This window comes from Quercus suber, unplaced genomic scaffold, assembly GCF_002906115.3.
Source record: "Quercus suber isolate HL8 unplaced genomic scaffold, Cork oak 2.0 scaffold_406, whole genome shotgun sequence".
Lineage (NCBI taxonomy): Eukaryota > Viridiplantae > Streptophyta > Magnoliopsida > Fagales > Fagaceae > Quercus > Quercus suber.
The window spans coordinates 539,788-558,296 of NW_027069857.1; the positions used below are offsets into that span (position 1 = coordinate 539,788).

At 35.8% G+C, this 18,509-nt stretch overlaps 1 protein-coding gene across 1 annotated transcript in view; it reads left to right on the top strand.

Moving 5' to 3' along the window:
• Window positions 1–18,509, top strand: part of LOC112015848 (serine/threonine-protein kinase TOR) — a gene marked incomplete at its 5' end in the record, with an annotated part of 56,672 nt that overhangs the window by 24,119 nt on the left and 14,044 nt on the right. The window contains 11 exon segments of the mRNA XM_065761312.1: window positions 5,902–6,054; window positions 6,134–6,286; window positions 10,971–11,042; window positions 11,222–11,356; window positions 11,518–11,579; window positions 11,730–11,827; window positions 14,172–14,281; window positions 14,359–14,532; window positions 14,616–14,681; window positions 16,710–16,778; window positions 16,875–16,985. Coding sequence (XP_065617384.1) covers window positions 5,902–6,054; window positions 6,134–6,286; window positions 10,971–11,042; window positions 11,222–11,356; window positions 11,518–11,579; window positions 11,730–11,827; window positions 14,172–14,281; window positions 14,359–14,532; window positions 14,616–14,681; window positions 16,710–16,778; window positions 16,875–16,985 — 1,203 coding nt within the window.

The window sequence follows — 18,509 nt, forward strand, 5'->3', positions numbered from 1 at the left end:
TTATTCTTGGAAAGCTTGTATGAGTAGTAACATTGTGTTATATATGTACTCTTTTAGTGTCCCTGATGAGGTGTAGCCAAAAGCTGTCATTTTCAGAATAACTGACTCTCCTATATAAGTGGAATGTAGAGGCTGAAGGATGGAATAATTCTAAGCTCCTCTTTCTGGAATACTCTTTCCTATGGTCTTCATTAACATGGTATTAGAGTAGGACTGAACTTTTTCTTATCTCTGGTTCAATTGTCTTTGCCTTTCTCCTCATTTTGTTTTTCTTTTCCTTTGTTCTTCCAATTTCTTTTTTCTTTTCATGTTTCGGGTTGCCTTGTTGATTGGCCTGGTTTGAATAATGTTGGGAGGTTTAAAAAGACATTAGAGGGCTGTTATCTTCAACACCATTATTATCTTTTAGGTCAGGTAGTGGAATAACAGAGCTGTGAGCATGGCTTCTGTGTTTGTTGCATAGGGTGTTGTTCATGGAAGGTTTACACTGTCTAAAGGTGGTTTTTGGTAGATTGGTGGAGGTTCATGGCAGTTCCAGGTGGTTTTTGGTAGCTCTCAATATGTCTGGCACTAATATGGCGGTTTACGATGAGATTTGTTGAAGGAATGTGTATTTTGGTTGTCATTGACCTGTGCTCATACTGGCATGGTAGTGGTAGTAGTTTCTTAACATTGCCAGTGTCGTGGCTCATTGGAGTTCCCTGTTTGGTTCATGATATTTGCTATTCCTTTTCTGGACAAGGATAGCCTTAGCTGGTTTAACATTTGACCTCTGTTATAATCACAGTTTCAGCCTCTGATTTGTTTTGGTAAACCCGAGCTTTTTGGGCCTAGATCCAGCCCAGTTTCAAGTTGGTCCAATTCTGACCCTGTAAATGTTAGTTTAACCCAACACGTGACCCGACAGATATGATCCGATTCAACATGATTTTGATCTAGTCAACCTGAACTCTTAGATCAGACTGATTTATTGGGTTTCTATTTGGTTCACATCAGGATTTTTCTGGTTCAGCCAGTTTTCTACTGGTATAGATTGTACGTTGGCCAGCTTAGAGGTATTTTGGTCAGTACAGGACGTTTTCTGGTTAGTTCAGTACAATTTTTGCTGATACAGACCAAGTGTTGGGCGGTTAGGGGTGTTTCAGCTCGTACAAAAAACTTTTCAGCCAGTTTTGTGTAATTCTCAGTCTATGTCAAATTTTTTAGCCCATTCTATGGCATTTTGAGGTTGTTTTTTGACTTTTATCGACTTAGTTGCTTGAATTTTTGAATTTCCTATTTACCCATCCATAAAGTTCAATGATAAGAACTACATTTATTGGGTGAATTAGGACAGATTTTTTTAGGAGGCAATGGCTTATTTGATCACCTTTTATATTACAAACCATCATCCTCTACATCTACAAGTGATGCATCTAGCTCAATGGCTCCAGCAGCTGAACTACCTCTGCTGCCTCTGTAAGTCTTTGGGATCAGGAGGGTAATGTGATCATGTCTCGAATGCTATGTTGTATTGAACCTAACATTGGGGTTACTTTGATGCACCTTCGATCTGCAAAGGTTATCTAGGAGAATTTGCAACACGTTATCTCTGGGTCTGAGAGTGTTTCTTGTATGGTGCATGCAAGCAATTGAGAAGCAGTATCATGACTGATATCTTGCATGTGGAGAAACAACATCAGGATATGGGGGCGGTTTGTTTTCTCAGTGGTTTGAAGTCAGAGTGTAAGGTGTTCCATGTGTAGTTCTTGTGTAGTTTTGATCTTTCCTTTCTTCATGAAATTTATTCCCGACTCTCGTGCTTTGCTATTTCTGAGATGAACAACCACTCTGGTGAATTCTTTGCACTAATTGCCTCTTGTAATCGTTTTGGCGGATCACAAGGGGGTCGTAATAGTTGGGGTGGCCGTAGTGTGCATGGTGGCTGTGATTACAGAGGAGGTGGACTTAAGGTATATTTTGTTCTCTTTTTTCATCTAGAGTTGTTGGTCAGGTTTCCAACCCATCTGAGTTAGTACATTTGAATTTGAATGTATAGGTTAACATTTTCATGTTGTGTCAATTGGTTTTAGTACTTTGTTGCTTTTGTTGATGTTTTTAATGAACAACCATTATGAATTAATGTCAATTTTCCAGATTTTCCACAGAAATCAAAACCCAATTTGGCTAGAAAATCTGAGTACTTTGATCTCGCAATGAGTGGTCTTTCCAAATCTTCTTTGTCGAGATTCTTTAGATTTATATAGTTTTGTATAACTCCTTGTTTCCCATTGTACAAGAAAACAATGTATGACATCTTTTGCTTCTTTTATATCTTTCTGACAAAGGCGTTGTACACCAGACCACTTGTCCTCACACCCCACAGCAAAATGGTGTTGCTGAGCACAAAAATAGACACCTCCTTGATGTTGCTTAAGCTTGCATATATATTCCTAGAGTGATGCACTTTTTACTGCTTGCTACATTATCTGGTCCTAATTCTCTTGAGGAATATTAGTTTGAGTTGTGTATCCCTTTTTCGACTCCAAAGCCATTACCTTACTCACATATTCTTGTACTTATCTTGAGCCATTGCTTCCAAAGGTTCATCTCCGTTTCAAGTATATACTAGACGTATATGTCCAATAGCTCCATTGCCCCCTCCATCCTTATAGTCTGCTGATTTGCCATTTACTCTTGACTCAAGCTAACTTCCCATTGCTTTCTATAAAGGTACATGTTCCTGTGTTACCAAGCATCCAATTAATAACTTTGTTTTTGGTTAGTCGTCTATATATATTTTTTTCTTGTTTTATTTCCACACTTTCAAGTATTTATGTTATGATCTTAGTGTCCCATATGGAATTTATGTATCCTTAACCACGTGTATGTAAGCTCTTGAGCACCATTCCCTTGCAAGCCAGTTTTCAAGGGTGAGTTCTACCCGTGGATTCGTGTATCTTTGGTATCAGAGCCAACCATCATATTGAGTAATTGGACGTAGCTCATTGAGTATGGGATCAAATGAGTTGCGGTTTTTTGGTTGGATCTTAGAGGGAGCAACCTAGAGGTTAGATTAAAATAACTGAAAGATGAGTGGAGCAGCCAAAAAGAGAAAGGGCTATCATTGGGTTAGTGTCTATAGAGTGAGCCGTCATGGATGTCAGCTATGGAGCGTGGTGGTATGTTATGATCCTAATGTCCCACATGGATTAAGTGTAAACTTAACCATGTGTATATAAGCTCTTGGATACCCTCCCCTTACAAGCCGGTTTTCAAGGGTGAGATCTACCTATGAGTTTATATCATTTGGTATCAGAGCAAGGGGAGGGTGCCCAAGAGCTTATATACATATGTTTAATTTTACACTTAATCCACGTGGGACACTAGGATCATCACAATTTCCCTCCTTAAAACGGTGCAAGAAGTATTATTTGACTTGAGTTGTAAATCCCCTTGCAAGGAGAGAATGCCCAAGAGCTTATATACGCATGGTTAATTTTATACTTAATCCATGTGGGACACTAAGATCATAACAATTTCCCTCTTTAAGTGTCCGTTTGGCATGATTAATTTTGCCAACTTATTTTACTATTCAGCTTATTTTTGCTACTATTTATGGGTCTCACTGCACTTTTTTGTACTATTCATGGGTCCTACTATATTATTTTAGCTAATTTTTACATTTATCTATAGTATTTTTAGCAAAAAGTTTTCAATTTTAGCAAAATAAACGGATTTCAAACAGACCCTAAAACTATACAATATCCTTCTTTAAAACTATACAAGAAGTACTATCTAACTTGGGTTGTAGACATGTTTATGAGTTGGAAATGACCACTTTATATTAGAATGAGACTTGGGATCTTGTTTCTTAACCACCTGTAACATTGATTATAAATAGGATTATATTGTTGCCCTAGACCTCCTTGAGGCCCAATCAGTTGTGAAGGGCTACACCCAGATTTATGGTATTGACTATGATGAAGTATTCTCTCCTGTGACCAAGATCTCTTAATTGTGAGTCTTGATATCCCTTTCTGCCAAGATCTCTTATATATGGGTCTTGCATGGCCTCTATATTAGTTGGATGTCAAGATTGCATCTCTTCATGGTGACCTGTGACCTCCTTTAGGAAGTATACGTGGAGCTAAAGAAAGCATTCTATGGCCTTAAGCAGTCAACGAGAGCTTGGATTGGGAAGTTTTTTGAGGTTGTCATGGGTTTTGTTCTCCATTGTTCTCAGGCAAATTATTCAATTTTCCACTACTCACTGATGTTGGATATATACTAGTTGTTTATATGGATGATATTGTAACTACTGGAGATGATTTTGAAGAAATAACTAGATTGAAACAATTCTTGCAACAAACGTTTCCACAATGAAGATCTTGGCAAAATCTAATACTTCATGGGAATTGAAGTTGCACATTCTAAGCAAGGTAACAATTTATCTCAGAGGAAATTTTTACTTGATATCCCTGAGGAGTTGTTGGGCTCTTGCTGTATAGATACTCCTATGCATCCAAATAATGTCTTGAGAGATGAAGGATACATGGCTAGATCATCACATCTAGATATAGCATTTGCAGTTAGTGGCAGTTAATTCTTAGAAATCTAGAGACTCTCACATTTGAATGTTGCTATTCAGATCGTCTGATACTTGAAGAGAGCCCCGGATGGAGGCTTATTTTTTAAGAATGGTCATCTTAGGTTAGAGGCCTTTTGTGTAGAGTGGCTTTGATCATCTTCAGATAGGAGGTCCACCACAGGGTGTTGCTCCTTTTTGGGTGGAAATCTTGTAATGTTGAAAAATAAGAAGATGGCATGTATTTCCATAAGCTAACTCAGACACAACACTTCCTTCAAAAGTTAGGGTTCTCAGTTCCTGCCTTATCCCACTATTGTGTGATAATCAAGGTGCTCTACACATTGCTTCCAATCCTGTGTTCCATGAAAGGATCAAGCACATTAAAGTAAATTTCCATTTTATGCTAGACAAGAGACTAAGCGGAGAAATCACTACACCACTTGAGAAGCCTAAAGACTAACTCGCTAATAGCTTTATGAAGTCATTATGTAGGAGTAGATTACAATTTATTTGTTCCAAACTAGGCTGATATGACATGTGCTCTTAACTTGACGGGGAATGTTAGAGAGATAATATTGTATAAGTGGTATTTTGTGTTATATATATTGTACTTTTCTTGAAGAGTCTGAAATATTGTAGTGGTTAGGTGTCCTTGATGTGGTGTTTCCACCAGCTGTCATTTTTTCATAATATTTCTTATCTGTTTGTAACCAACTTTGTCATATAAGTAAAATGTAGAGGTTGAAGACTGGAATAATTCAAACCTCCTCAATCTGAATACTTTTAATTTTAATTTTTGCTTAATTTGTATATGCACTTTAATACTCGATGAATCTGACTTTGTACTCAAATTATTTGAAGTTATGGGAACTTAGTTTGTTAGAATTGTTAAAATTTGTAGACATACTTCAATTTTTCTTTCCTTCAAATGCAAATTTCTCTACTGGTCCTGATGCAATTGCAAATAATCACACCAACCCCCACCACCACCACCACCCCCCCCCCCAAAAAAAAAGTTACACACGCCAGTGGGCCTTCGACTCAAGATCCCACCTTCCATCTTAATTTTACAAAAAGAGGAGGTGTAATTTGAGTTAGATCTCATTGACAATTCCTTTTCCATTTGTTTGATGTGGTTCTGTTACAATATGATTGCTGTTATGTTTTTGTTCCACCATTATAATTCTATCAATTCAATTCCTGGAGTCTCTTCACTGACGCATGTATTGCAGTTACATAGATCTAGTCATATCTGTTTGCCTTTGCTTGCATATTCTTTTCTGTTACATTATGGGGGTTAAAAGAATCTGAGTTGTATGAGTTATGTCCAGGTCAATGCTGGCCGATTGCTTGCTGCTGGGGAGGCTTCTCAGCGTAGTACCAAGGAAGATTGGGCAGAATGGATGAGACATTTTAGTATTGAACTTCTGAAGGAATCTCCTTCTCCTGCCTTACGAACCTGTGCTAGGCTTGCACAGTTGCAGGTATTGCTAGCAGTATTCATTTGCACCTTATTTTTTCCTTCGGAGTTTGGATACAGATTTTGATCCTCGGCTTTTGTAGCCTTTCATTGGGCGTGAGTTGTTTGCAGCTGGTTTTGTTAGCAGTTGGGCACAGCTAAATGAGACTACTCAAAAGCAGTTAGTTCGCAGCTTAGAGATGGCCTTTTCATCTCCAAACATTCCTCCTGAAATCTTGGGAACACTTCTGAACTTGGTATATCTTTTTTGTTTTTATTTCAGCATATGGATTTTTTTTGTTATTGATCTAAGATAGAATGGGATGATGATTTTTGTTTCTTAGTACACTATTCCTTCTGAACAACATTGCATAGGTTGTGATAGAGCAGCTGGGAAGTTGGTGAGTAATGGGTGGGAAGGGTGATGGTGTTGTCGGGGGAGTGAAAGTATATAAGAATCCAATTCATTGCTACAAAGCCACACTCCAAAACATCTAGCATTTCTTTCACTCAAGATACACCACATCAAGCACCACGGCACAACCCTCAATCCAACAAAGTTTTAAAAAGAATAGTTTAATATTTGGCAAATTTTGTTGAACATCCTCGAAGTTCAGGCTTTGGGAATTCCGCTCCCTCCAAATATACCACATAAAACAGTGAGGAACAACTTTCCAAACAATTCCATTTCTATGATGATTAAATCATTGTTGCCAATAAGTGAGTATATCTACAATTGTCTTTGGCATGACCCTGTACACTCCAAACAAACCAAACACCATAGACCAGAATCCTGTAGCAATAGATCAATGAAGTAATAAGTGATCCATTGTCCCCATTACATTTGCACATATGACACCAATCCAAAACCCAAATACTCCTTTTGTGCAAGTTGTCAATAGTTAAAAATTTCCCCAATGCGACCATGTAAGAAAACAAAGCCACTCTCGGTAGGATTTTTGACTTCCAAATACTCTTCCATGGGGAAGACATATCGTTAGGAAGGGTCAAAGCATGGTAATATACCCACTCACTGCAAAACCATTACTCTTATTAGGTTTCCATTGTATCTTATTATGCTCAACTGCATTTAATGGAATAGAATAATTTGTTTTCATTATTAAAAATTTTATTGAGTTGTGGAATAGACCATCTTTTCCTTCATTGCCCGGTTGCTATGGAGTTGTGGGATATGGTTTTTGGTTTATTTGGAGTTTGTTGGGTTATGCCATTCTCTATTGTTGGGCTTTTGGCTTGCTGGCAAGGTCATTTTGGTTGCCATCGTAATGGAGATATATGGATGGTTGTTCCTCATTGTTTGATGTGGTGTATTTGGAAGGAGAGAAATAGTAGGTGTTTTGAAGACAAGGAGCGTTCCATGCCTGATCTCAAGCTTCTTTTCTTTAGAACCTTACTTGATTGGTTCTCTGTGTGGAGAAACCATCATTTTTTCTTCTATTTTGGATTTACTTGATTTTTGTAATGTTCGTTTTTGATTTGTTCACCCCTGTATACTCCCCGTGTACTTGGGTGTCTCTCTCTTTTTGATTTGAATGAATCTTTATTACTTATAAAAATTTTATTGAAAACCAAGAGTCACCCAAGTTTATAGGATGTATACAAATGGGGTCAATACATTTGGTCATGCAAATTACAATATCTATCAAATCCCAGATCCAACATAAAGAATAACAACCCACAACTGATATCCAATAAAATAATTTAAGATCAGGCACAGATCTTCCGAATCTTCAAAGCTTCTGGCATTACGCTCTCTCCCACTACACCACGTTAGGCAATGCGACACCACCTTCCAAATAACAGCATTTCGTTTACTGAAAAACTGCCCTTGTCAAGAAGCTATTAGATTAACAACAGCCAAACTCCAAGCAGGCCAAACACCCTACACCTTAATTCTATCGCAACAGGGAAATAAAAAGATGATCCATAAATCATCCCCATAAAATTTGACGACGAATCCAATTCCCAATCCTGGACAGATCTAATTAAATGCAAATCCCAATGAAGAACACCATTGGAAAACTTCATAAGATCTGCCATTGTAATCTCCTTGTCATGGTTGATCCCAAATAGTTATTGAAAAATCAACTTCAATGTATTATCTCCACACCATGAATCCTACCAAAACTTCACTTTTGACCCATCACCAATTTCCTACTGGATATACTACTAAAATACAATTCACCCTCGTCTTATAGATTTACACTGACCCACTCCATATGGGCCAGAAACAATATTGGTTGCAACCATACTTCACCTCTATCACTCTCCTCCAAAGAACATCCTGATCATTCCCAAATCTCCACCACCATTTCCCAAGTTATTTTTCATTAAAACATCTCAAATTTCTAATTGCCAAACCCTCTGATTGAAGTGGAGCAGAAATCTTGTCCCATCTAACCAGATGAAAGTTAGAACAAATCTTATCCCTTCTAATCAAATGAAAGTTAGACTTATCTCCCATTCCCCTCCATATAAAATTCCTATGAAATCTGTTGAATGTGCCTAGCTACATCACTAGGAAAAGGAAAAAGGGCAAGATAATAAGTTGGAAAATTAGAAAAGGTACTTTTAATTAATGTAAATATACCTCCCTTTGTCAAATATAAACATTTCCAATCGTCAATCTCTTTTCCATTCTCTCAACAATTGCTTTCCAGATTGTCGTCTCTTAGAATTTAGTTCTCAACAATTGCAGTCCCAAATACTTCATTGGAACAGATCCTCTCTTACAACCCAAATATCCACCAACTCCTCTAGATTATAAACCTCCCCCACACTTCAAACCAAATAAACACTAGACGGGGGAATAAAATTTGGTCTGGATCAACATCACAAAAAATGAGAGTATCATTGGAAAATAGAAGATGAGACATCCACCAACTCCTCCAGATCAGAAACCTCCCCCCAGAGGAACTGATTCAGACTTACCAAGATTCACCTTCAGACCAGACACCGCTTCAAACCAAATAAACACTAGATGGAGGAATAAAATTTGGTCTGGATCAACATCACAAAAAATGAGGGTATCATCGGAAAATAGGAGAGGAGACGTCGTCAAAGTATTGGGTTTATGTTGATGTAATGGCCCAAGAGGCCCAATTATGTTGAAAGCCCATATTGAGCTAACCCTAGATTCTAGTCTCTATATATACCCTATTAAGGGTTCACTGTAATTGTTGACTTGAGCCTACATTAAAGATGTAGCCGCTAGGGCTTTATTTTGTGGATGTATGCCGTTGGCTGAACCACGCAATCCATTGTGTTCTTCTCTCTTTCTTGCTTTGGCTTCTCTTTATTATTTTATTTTTGTCATAGCCTTGATGACAATGACGAAGAGGATAGGGGATAAAGGTTCCCTATGCCATAAACCCCTTGAACTTTTAAAGAATTCACATGGGCTGCCATTAATCATTATGGAGAAACAATTACCACAAAGTTTTCTTTTTCAAACTTACTTGAGTTTATTGATATATGTTCTTTCTCTTCCTGATATGCTTGATATTTGTACTTTCATTGTTGTTTAGTGTTTTTTTTTTTTCATTGTTGCCTCTTAGCACACTGCCTGTGGGCCTTGTTTTATCTTTTTTTCCCAATACTTTTTTCAATGAAGTTTATTACTTATCAACCAAAAAAAAAAATAAAATAAAATAAAATGACGAGATGTAGGTGTGACACTTGAGTTTATCCCAATTGTTAACACAATTCAAACGTACATTAGCTTAATGAGAATGTCCTGAATCTCATGGAGTTTGTGAGTAAACTTTTCATCATTTGCTTGTTACGCTGTCTTGAGAATTTGTACCGCTCAAACATTGTTAATAAGGTGGATGCTTTTGTTGTTGCCTTTTTCCATACTGGGATGCTGATGAGCTTTAATACAATTGATGCAAAACAGTAAGCATGGAAGGGCTACATTTCATTCTAGCTAGACATGACCCTTAAATCCTTAGCGATTCCCTGAATGCACAAGAACTCTGGAATCCACTAAATGAAAAGCAGATAAATCAATAGCAATTTTATTTGATACTTATTTTCCTTTTACCTATTGCAAGCTTATTAAAGTCTCTACAAAACTTATTACTAGTAAAAAAATTCCTAAACAGATCCTAATTGATATAGTGTCCTCATACTGAAACTCTAATCTAGAACAAGTCATTTCTCTTGCCCTCATACTGAAACTCTCATTGTGTTGAATAATGGTGAATTGCTTGGAAAATAATTGATCAATTCTAGAACCACCTTCCCCCATCACTTTCCATCATGCTTTTACCACTGATAGGTGGCAGAGGAGGTCAAGGTGATGAACAATGATTGTTTTTCTTTTTTTCTGGTTGCTTCTTATGCCCTCATGTGTGATTTCATTCTGGAGCTGTTAATGTTTTTCATATATTTTTATACTCTTGGTTAATAGTTAATTTGAGGTTTGATTCTACCTTATCATTTTTGGACTTTCTATACTTGTATTTTTTTGGCATTAAGGTGTTTTTGGCCTCTCTCTCTCTCTCTCTCTCTCTCTCGTTTAATGTAGGAGAATATCTTGTATTCATAACTAACATTCAATCTAATTTAATCCAATTGCTTAGATTGTAAAGATGGGATTTATTCCCAGCTTCTTGATAGGGTGATGTTGACATCCCAACCAGTATATGTTATTATGTGCCAAGGGGAGTTTGTTTTCCTTTAACCTTAGATCCATCTAGCTGTTTTGTTCCTGAGATTGCACTACAATTGATTAACAAAGGTATAGAGTGGGTGGATGTTGTCATGGTGATTCTGAACGATGTTCATTCTCTCTCCTAAGATTTTAAGCTCTTTTCTTCCTTGTTAAGCCTTAATACAATGATTGTAGGTTAGGACTGCCTTCCAACATCAGTTGCATTTGTTTCAATTTATTGAAATTTTATACTCATTCTTCAGGCAGAGTTCATGGAACATGATGAGAAACCTCTTCCCATTGACATCCGCCTCCTTGGTGCTCTTGCAGAAAAGGTGTGTTTTTCCTGATATAGTTTGTGCAATTCACCAAATCTCAAAAACAACCTAATTTCTGTAATTTTACATTTAAAAAAAAAAAAAAAGCCCTCTTCTCGTTCTGTCATGTTTATTTCATATTATCTTATTCTCTAATATGTTCCTTGTATTTCTACATTGTTAATACGACATGGCAGTGTCGTGCATTTGCTAAAGCCCTGCACTACAAAGAAATGGAATTTGAAGGAGCTCTCTCCAAGAAGATGGATGCTAACCCTGTAGCCGTAGTTGAAGCACTAATACATATAAACAATCAGTTACATCAGCACGAGGTATATTTTAAAAAGATTACCTTTTATAATGTTTATCGTTAAAGAAAATTACCTGTTAGAACATTTATCATTTAAGTTCTACTTTTCGAGGTTTCATTTTGATGTCCCCCTGTTATAAACATATCTGCTCCCTTATGATTCATGGATATTCATTTGTTTAGGCTGCAGTTGGAATATTGACTTATGCCCAGCAAAATTTAGACGTTCAACTGAAGGAGTCTTGGTAATGTTCAGCCTTCATATAACCCATTCATCTTTGCGTCCTTGAAACAAATGATAATGGAGCTCTTTTATGTCTCTGCAGTTTCAACTATTTCCAAACAAAAATCTTAAATGATATAGTGAGTACTCACACTAAATTGCAATTTTTTAGGTATGAGAAATTGCAGCGATGGGATGATGCACTTAGGGCTTACACTACCAAAGCCTCTCAAGCATCTAGTCCACATCTAGTTTTGGATGCCGTTTTAGGTATGTTTTAATTAACATGTTAGGTTTTACTGTTGTCTGGTGTATTACATTTGTTTTATTTTGTTTTGTTTTGTTTTTGTTCTTAATATAATTTATGGTTTCAATGCTAGTATGATGACTTAAAAATAAATAACTTTATAAAAGGAAGTCCCCCTGCCCCCAACAAGACACGCACAAATTCTTTGTTTAAGATCAATATGACAATCATGAGCTTGATTTCATTAATCATTGTCTGGACTTTGTTGTCATCTACAATTTTAATAAAACCCCCGAGTTTTTTTTTTTTTTTTTTTTTTTTTTTTTTCTTTCATTTAAAACAAATGATGTCAAATAATTTCCCAATTCACAATCATGTACTTTTTTTTAATGTAATGATCATGAAGAGCCCTTATTTTCAATCATCTGGTACAGACTTATGCTATCATTTTTAAAAATTAAAACTTTCATATAATATTTTTTAAAGAATTGAAACTAGAGCTGCCTATCAACAATGTAGCTCAAACTTATCCCATAAGGATTGTATCTTGCTAGATAAACAAAAAAATAAAAAAATAAATAAGAATAAGTATTTAGCCTTGGTTGTAAGGATATAAAGTAAAGAGGAAAGAAAATAAAAAAAATTAAAAAAAAAATGAAGAAAAAAAAGAAGAAGGAAAGAAGAGACTAATATTTTCAATTGACAACTTTTGCTGGAAGGCATGAAAATATAGATTAGAAATTTTATTTGTTGAATTAAATTCTAATTATATAAAAAAGAATTATCCCACAAAGAAAGTTTATTTTTGTGGGGTCTGGGAGGTGATTTGTATGCTGCCATATCTTCATTTTGGTAGAGGCATGTGCCATCCCAAGGCCTGACCTCTTTTCCTATTAAATTACTATTACATAGTTGTATTAAATTATTTTTCATAGATTTGAGGGAATAAAATTTTCAAATCACTTATATATTACATTTTCCCTCCTCTTTTCCTCCCATTTTAGAAGATTAAAAAATGGCTGGCCCATGTATAAATAATCAATACTTTTTTCCTCCCTTCCACTTTTCATATCAAACAACAAAAAAACTCCATCCATCTTCCATACTCTCACTTTTCCTCCCTACCAAATGCACTCTGATTTCAAGCTTAAGTTAACCAAGAGTCTAAGTCCTTTTGTCTTGAACATCGGATTGTGGTGAAGGATTCTTTTCTAGCCTTGCATGGCAAACCCTACTCTTATTCTTCCTATGCATTGCCCAAATTGGGGCATGTTGACTGCCTTGTGCCTCGAAGGATTTTCAATTATTGTCACTTTGCACAGTGGTGCTTGGAAACAGCATTTGTCATATTTTTCAAATCTGGCTGCTGGCATGTTTTGGGCCTTGGAAAGTAACCGTGTGTCAAGATAATATCCAAGGTTCAGCCAAGGGTGCAAGAGTTATATTTGAAATGAGCTGATGATGCAAGAGGTGTATTTAAAATACTGTTTACTAGCCAAGAAGAATGTGCGAGTTATCACAAATGAACTGTGTTGATATTTTTAGCTACACATATGAAGTAACAAATTTAACTAGTAGTTTTGACCAAAGAAGATCTACTGGCTGTTATCAAATGTAGATTGACTAGTATTGGTCCTATTGGAAATAAAAGTTAAACAGCAAAGTCTAAATTTAACAGTGAATCGTGTGAAAAGAGGTAGTTGGTTGGCTTCTAGGAATTGATGAGAATAAGAAACAAGTACTTGTGGTCCACAGTGACGTTGGAATGGTTATCTTTGTTTCCTATCCCAGTTTTAGATGGCATTACCAAAACGTATCAAGCTAAAAGATCAGAAGATAATGTGTTGTAATATCTCATACGGTATCCTACATCAATCACTTATAGTTGTGGTTGTTTGCTTTGAGTATATAAATGCATCAGAGATACAGTTCTTTTACTATTATTGTATCCTACATCAATCACTTATAGTTGTGGTTGTTTGCTTTGAGTATATAAATGCATCAGAGATACAGTTCTTTTACTATTATTGTTACACCATTGCATGATGCTTAATTTGATGAATAAAATGTAATTTCTATTATGCCTACTCTTCTTTTTTTGTTTCTGACTTTCTCAATGGTGTTCATGTTAAACTCTTCAAAACTTTTCATTTAGAGGTTATATTCCATTCCTGGAATTTCCTCTTCCATATTTGTGTGCATTTTTGTTGTTATTATTATTATTATTATTATTTTTTGTTCCTTTTCTGGTTAAATTTTAAGGTTTTTGTGATTCTGCCTTCCTATGTTTAAGAATCTCAAACTTTTGGAGGTAATTCTTTGTTGTATTAGTTTCTGAAAATTCTTCATATGAGTGGTCTTCTGTAGGACGGATGCGATGCCTTGCTGCATTGGCTCGATGGGAGGAGCTTAACAGCTTGTGCAAAGAATATTGGACTCCGGCTGAGCCAGCTGCTCGACTAGAAATGGCCCCAATGGTTGGCTTGTGGTGTTTAAAGGGTTGTTACTAATACCCTTAGTGCTCATGCTGACTTTCCTTATGTGGTCATCTCAGGCTGCAAGTGCTGCTTGGAACATGGGAGAATGGGATCAAATGGCTGAATATGTGTATCGATTAGATGATGGTGATGAAACCAAACTTCGGGGTTTGGGGAACACTGCTGGGGGTGGTGATGGAAGTAGTAATGGAACATTTTTCAGGGCTGTTTTGTTAGTTCGTAGAGGAAAGGTATGCTTATATCCGCCAAATATGTTTTACTCCTGATTATGTTTTTAGCAACTATTGAGAATCATTTATAATTTTCCCTCCAGTATGATGAAGCACGTGAATATGTTGAGAGAGCTAGGAAATGCCTGGCAACAGAGCTTGCTGCTTTGGTGAGTTTCTTTTATGGATATTTGGACTCCTTAGCATTTTGTCTATAAATTTCTTATTCTACTCTAGTAAACATGATCTCAGTTTCACATTTGATGGCCAATGAGCTCTAGCTCAAATGGCACTTTAACCTGCCATAATAAGGGGTAGAGGCTGGCGTTGTGGGTTCAAGACTCACTAGGCTCAATTTCACTTTTGAGGATATTGAGAGATCTCTTGATCAGCTGAAATTCTTGTTGATTCAAACCTTGTTTTATTGGTTTCACACATGGGGCTTACACATTGTAATTCTATTTTTTATTTTCAAGGCTCTCTTTGATTCTCTGTTTGATTCTTTGTAATTTTTTAAGATTCTTTGTTTTGATCATCATGAACATGAAGTAAAATTCCCATTAAATAAATCTCATTATGTATATATATATATATAAAGACTCACTAGGTGTGTCTTACCAATAAAAAAAGTTTCATGTTTTGATGGTGAACTATATTTTGAGATTTCAAAGAACCAGCCACATGTAATGAAAAAACTACCCCTTAAAGTGTATTTGAGGAAATGGAGGAATGAGAAACAGCCCAAGTCTGGTATTTTCAAAATCTTGAAGAATGATGTTAGTTTCATTTTAGCTATTCAAGTTTTGAGGAGTTGGGTGTTTATTTTTGTTTTTGGCTTGTCTCACTTATTGAGAAGTCTTCTCCTGGAAAATGATAAAGGAGAGATTAGTAAACAAGGAGAACTATATATTAAACAAAGTAAAATTCATTTCTAGATAGTATATTACTATGTTACTATGTTTGTATTTATTTTGCTCTTGCAAGGGTAAGGCAACATTTTGCTTTTTCTTAAATATGAGGCAGGTCATCATTGTTTGGCATTTTTGCTTAGGTAAAAAAAAAATCATTAATTTGGCGAAGGAGAAGGAGATCTTTCATGATCGGATTGGTGCCTCATAATTTTGGATTTTGTTGACCCAGCCAGGAACCTCTCAGCTGAAACAATCATTTGTCTTCTTAAAATCAACTTATGTAATAAACCTAGCTTATTCCTAATATAAGCTATCTCTCACTTGAATCTGTCAAATTTCATGTAAAACAAATTATGGAGATTATTCAAGGCTATTATAAGCTTTGAGAACAACACCAAGTCAAGGGATTAGTTTTCTGGAAGCACTCTGGCAATAATCCTGCAATTGACTCTCTCTCTCTCTCTTTTTCTAGTTATTTTTTAAGAAGGGAAATAAATGGGGAGTTCTTCCTAAAAATTACAAATTGCAAGGGTTCAAGCAACCATCACATTTCCCCAACATTTCTTGTAGCATACCATTATGAAGGCATATACTCTAGAGGCCTTAAGAGTGTCAATCTCATGAAGCTGAAAGCTCCCTTGTGTGAGTCTGCCCTGTATCTCCAAAGCATTTTCTGCGAGTACTTGTTTCAGAGTATCTTTTTGAATTATGATCTTAATAGAAGTTGGATCTGCATCCTCCTCTTAGGATTTTTCTTAAGTGCTAAGCAAGTTAAATTTGTTTACCAATGGTCGTTGTTGGAATTTTTGTATGGCTGTCAACTTCTGATGAAAGCTAACATATTGAGCCCCGCAATCACATATAATAACACTAGATATTTTGGTGTATAATGGTATAAAAAACTTTAAAATATTGTCTAAGATATCCATAGACATGCTTGATATGGTGTATTCTACAGCTGATGTTTTTAAAAAATTGAAACAGAATAATTTATGTAGGCATATTATTTCAAACTCTTAAGATTAAGCCATGCACTCTATTTCCTACTTTAAGAATTGGGTTCAAGCAAATCTAACAATATCCCTTAGTGCATCTTTAAAAAAAAAATTCATATTAGCACGTCAGTAGTACTGTAGTGGTTGTCAGTTTCCTTATCAGTGATGTTGATGATGATGCTAACATGCTGACTTTTTCTCCCAGCGGTAATAATAATAAGAAAATAACATTTCCTTTACTAAGTTCTTTCTTATTTGTTGAACTGATAATTGAACATCTTTTGTCTTTCAGGTTCTGGAGAGCTATGAACGTGCTTATAGCAATATGGTCCGTGTTCAGCAGCTCTCAGAACTAGAGGAGGTTTGGCCTGATTTTATTTGGAACTTATTTTGCCTCTTTAGCTGAAAAATCATTATATAAATCACAATATAAGGACAATGTCTGTTCCTCCAACAGGTCATTGATTACTGTACACTTCCTGTTGGAAATCCAGTTGCTGAAGGACGGCGGGCCCTTATTCGCAATATGTGGAATGAACGCATACAAGGAGTGAAACGAAATGTTGAGGTAGATACGGGTATTGGTTGATATTACAATTTTATGATGAAGTAGATACAACTATTGTCAATTTGTAAAATGGCACTTCCTCCTCACATAATAATGGGATGGAGGGTGAGGTCATGGGTTCAAGACCACTCAGTTTGTGTAACTTAGCAGTAGAAAAGATGTCAAATCAAACTGGAAAATCTCTAGAAATTAGATTAGACATTAAGTTTTCAACATAGTTGCATGTAGAAACACTGGTTACTCTGAAAGCAAACTGATTTGTTGTAGATTTTGGATTTGGGTGAATGCATGATAATGTTATGGAAATGATGGAGATTTAGAGTGGAATTTATGGGTCAGTATACTTAGTTTTACTTTACAATCAAAAGCAAGAATTTGAAGTAAGAAAATTTTAGTTCCTCTTGCATGCTTCATGATGGCAGTTAGGCTCGGCGTGGTCCTTTAGTAGCTTTTAGCTTTTGACGGTCATTAATTCAGGTCAATGTTTACCATCTTTAGTTTTATTGTTTTGTAGATTGCATAAAAATGTGGCAAAAACAGAAATCCAAATTGATTTGACTGTGATTTTGAAGTGCTATATTTTTCATGTTAATAGTCTAGCAAAATATAGGGATGAATGGTCTACAACAGTAGTAAGGAGTCCTCATGCTTATATAGCATATGAAAGACATTTGGGCTGGTTGGGATAGATTTTCTCATTTTGTAACCTATAGGGTGGGGAATTGCAAGAAAATCAGGTTTTGACGTGATGTTGGTTTGGAGATCAGTCTTTGGTCTTGTTTCCAGACTTAACTGCATTGCAGTGGAGCAGGGCCCCAAAAAAAAAGGAAAAAAAAAAAAAAAAAAAAAAATGGCCCCCCCCCCCCCAGCCCAAAGAAAAAAAAAGAATTTTTTTTTAATGATTATATATATATATATTTTTATTTCTACAGTTGTGCCTCACTCTTCCAAAAATTTAGACGACTCTTTTAATTAGCCTAACCTAACTAGCAACTACCTAAATCAAAAACTTAACAAAAACAAAATTTTAAAATAAAAAATCTCAGTCAGCCCAGTATTAGAGTACTAAAATTAGGTGTTCTAAATGATAAATATTTAATATTTAGAACACCAAATACCAAAACCACTACTGTCATTTCAAATGCTATATTAAAGTAGCAAAAGTAAGTTTTAGTTTGTGAAAATAAATTTTTTTTGCAACAGTTGATGCTCTTAAGAAACAATATAATTTTGTATTTTTTTGTCTTTGGTGGTAAATGATTGCATCTTAATGTATTAAGAAACAATGATTTTGTGTATTGATCTTGGTTGATAGTTTGATAGTACTATATGGATACCTATTTGGATTTTTTCTTCTTCTTGTACTTCGGCCCCCTCTAACTTGAAATCCTAGGTCTTGCAGTGGAGAAGGATGTCTTAGTGAGTTAGTGTGCTTGATTACGTTTGGAGAGGATGATAGAAGCCGGTGTTGGAATCTTAGATTCATCAGGAGGGATGAATCAGTTGATGGACTTAATTTACTTC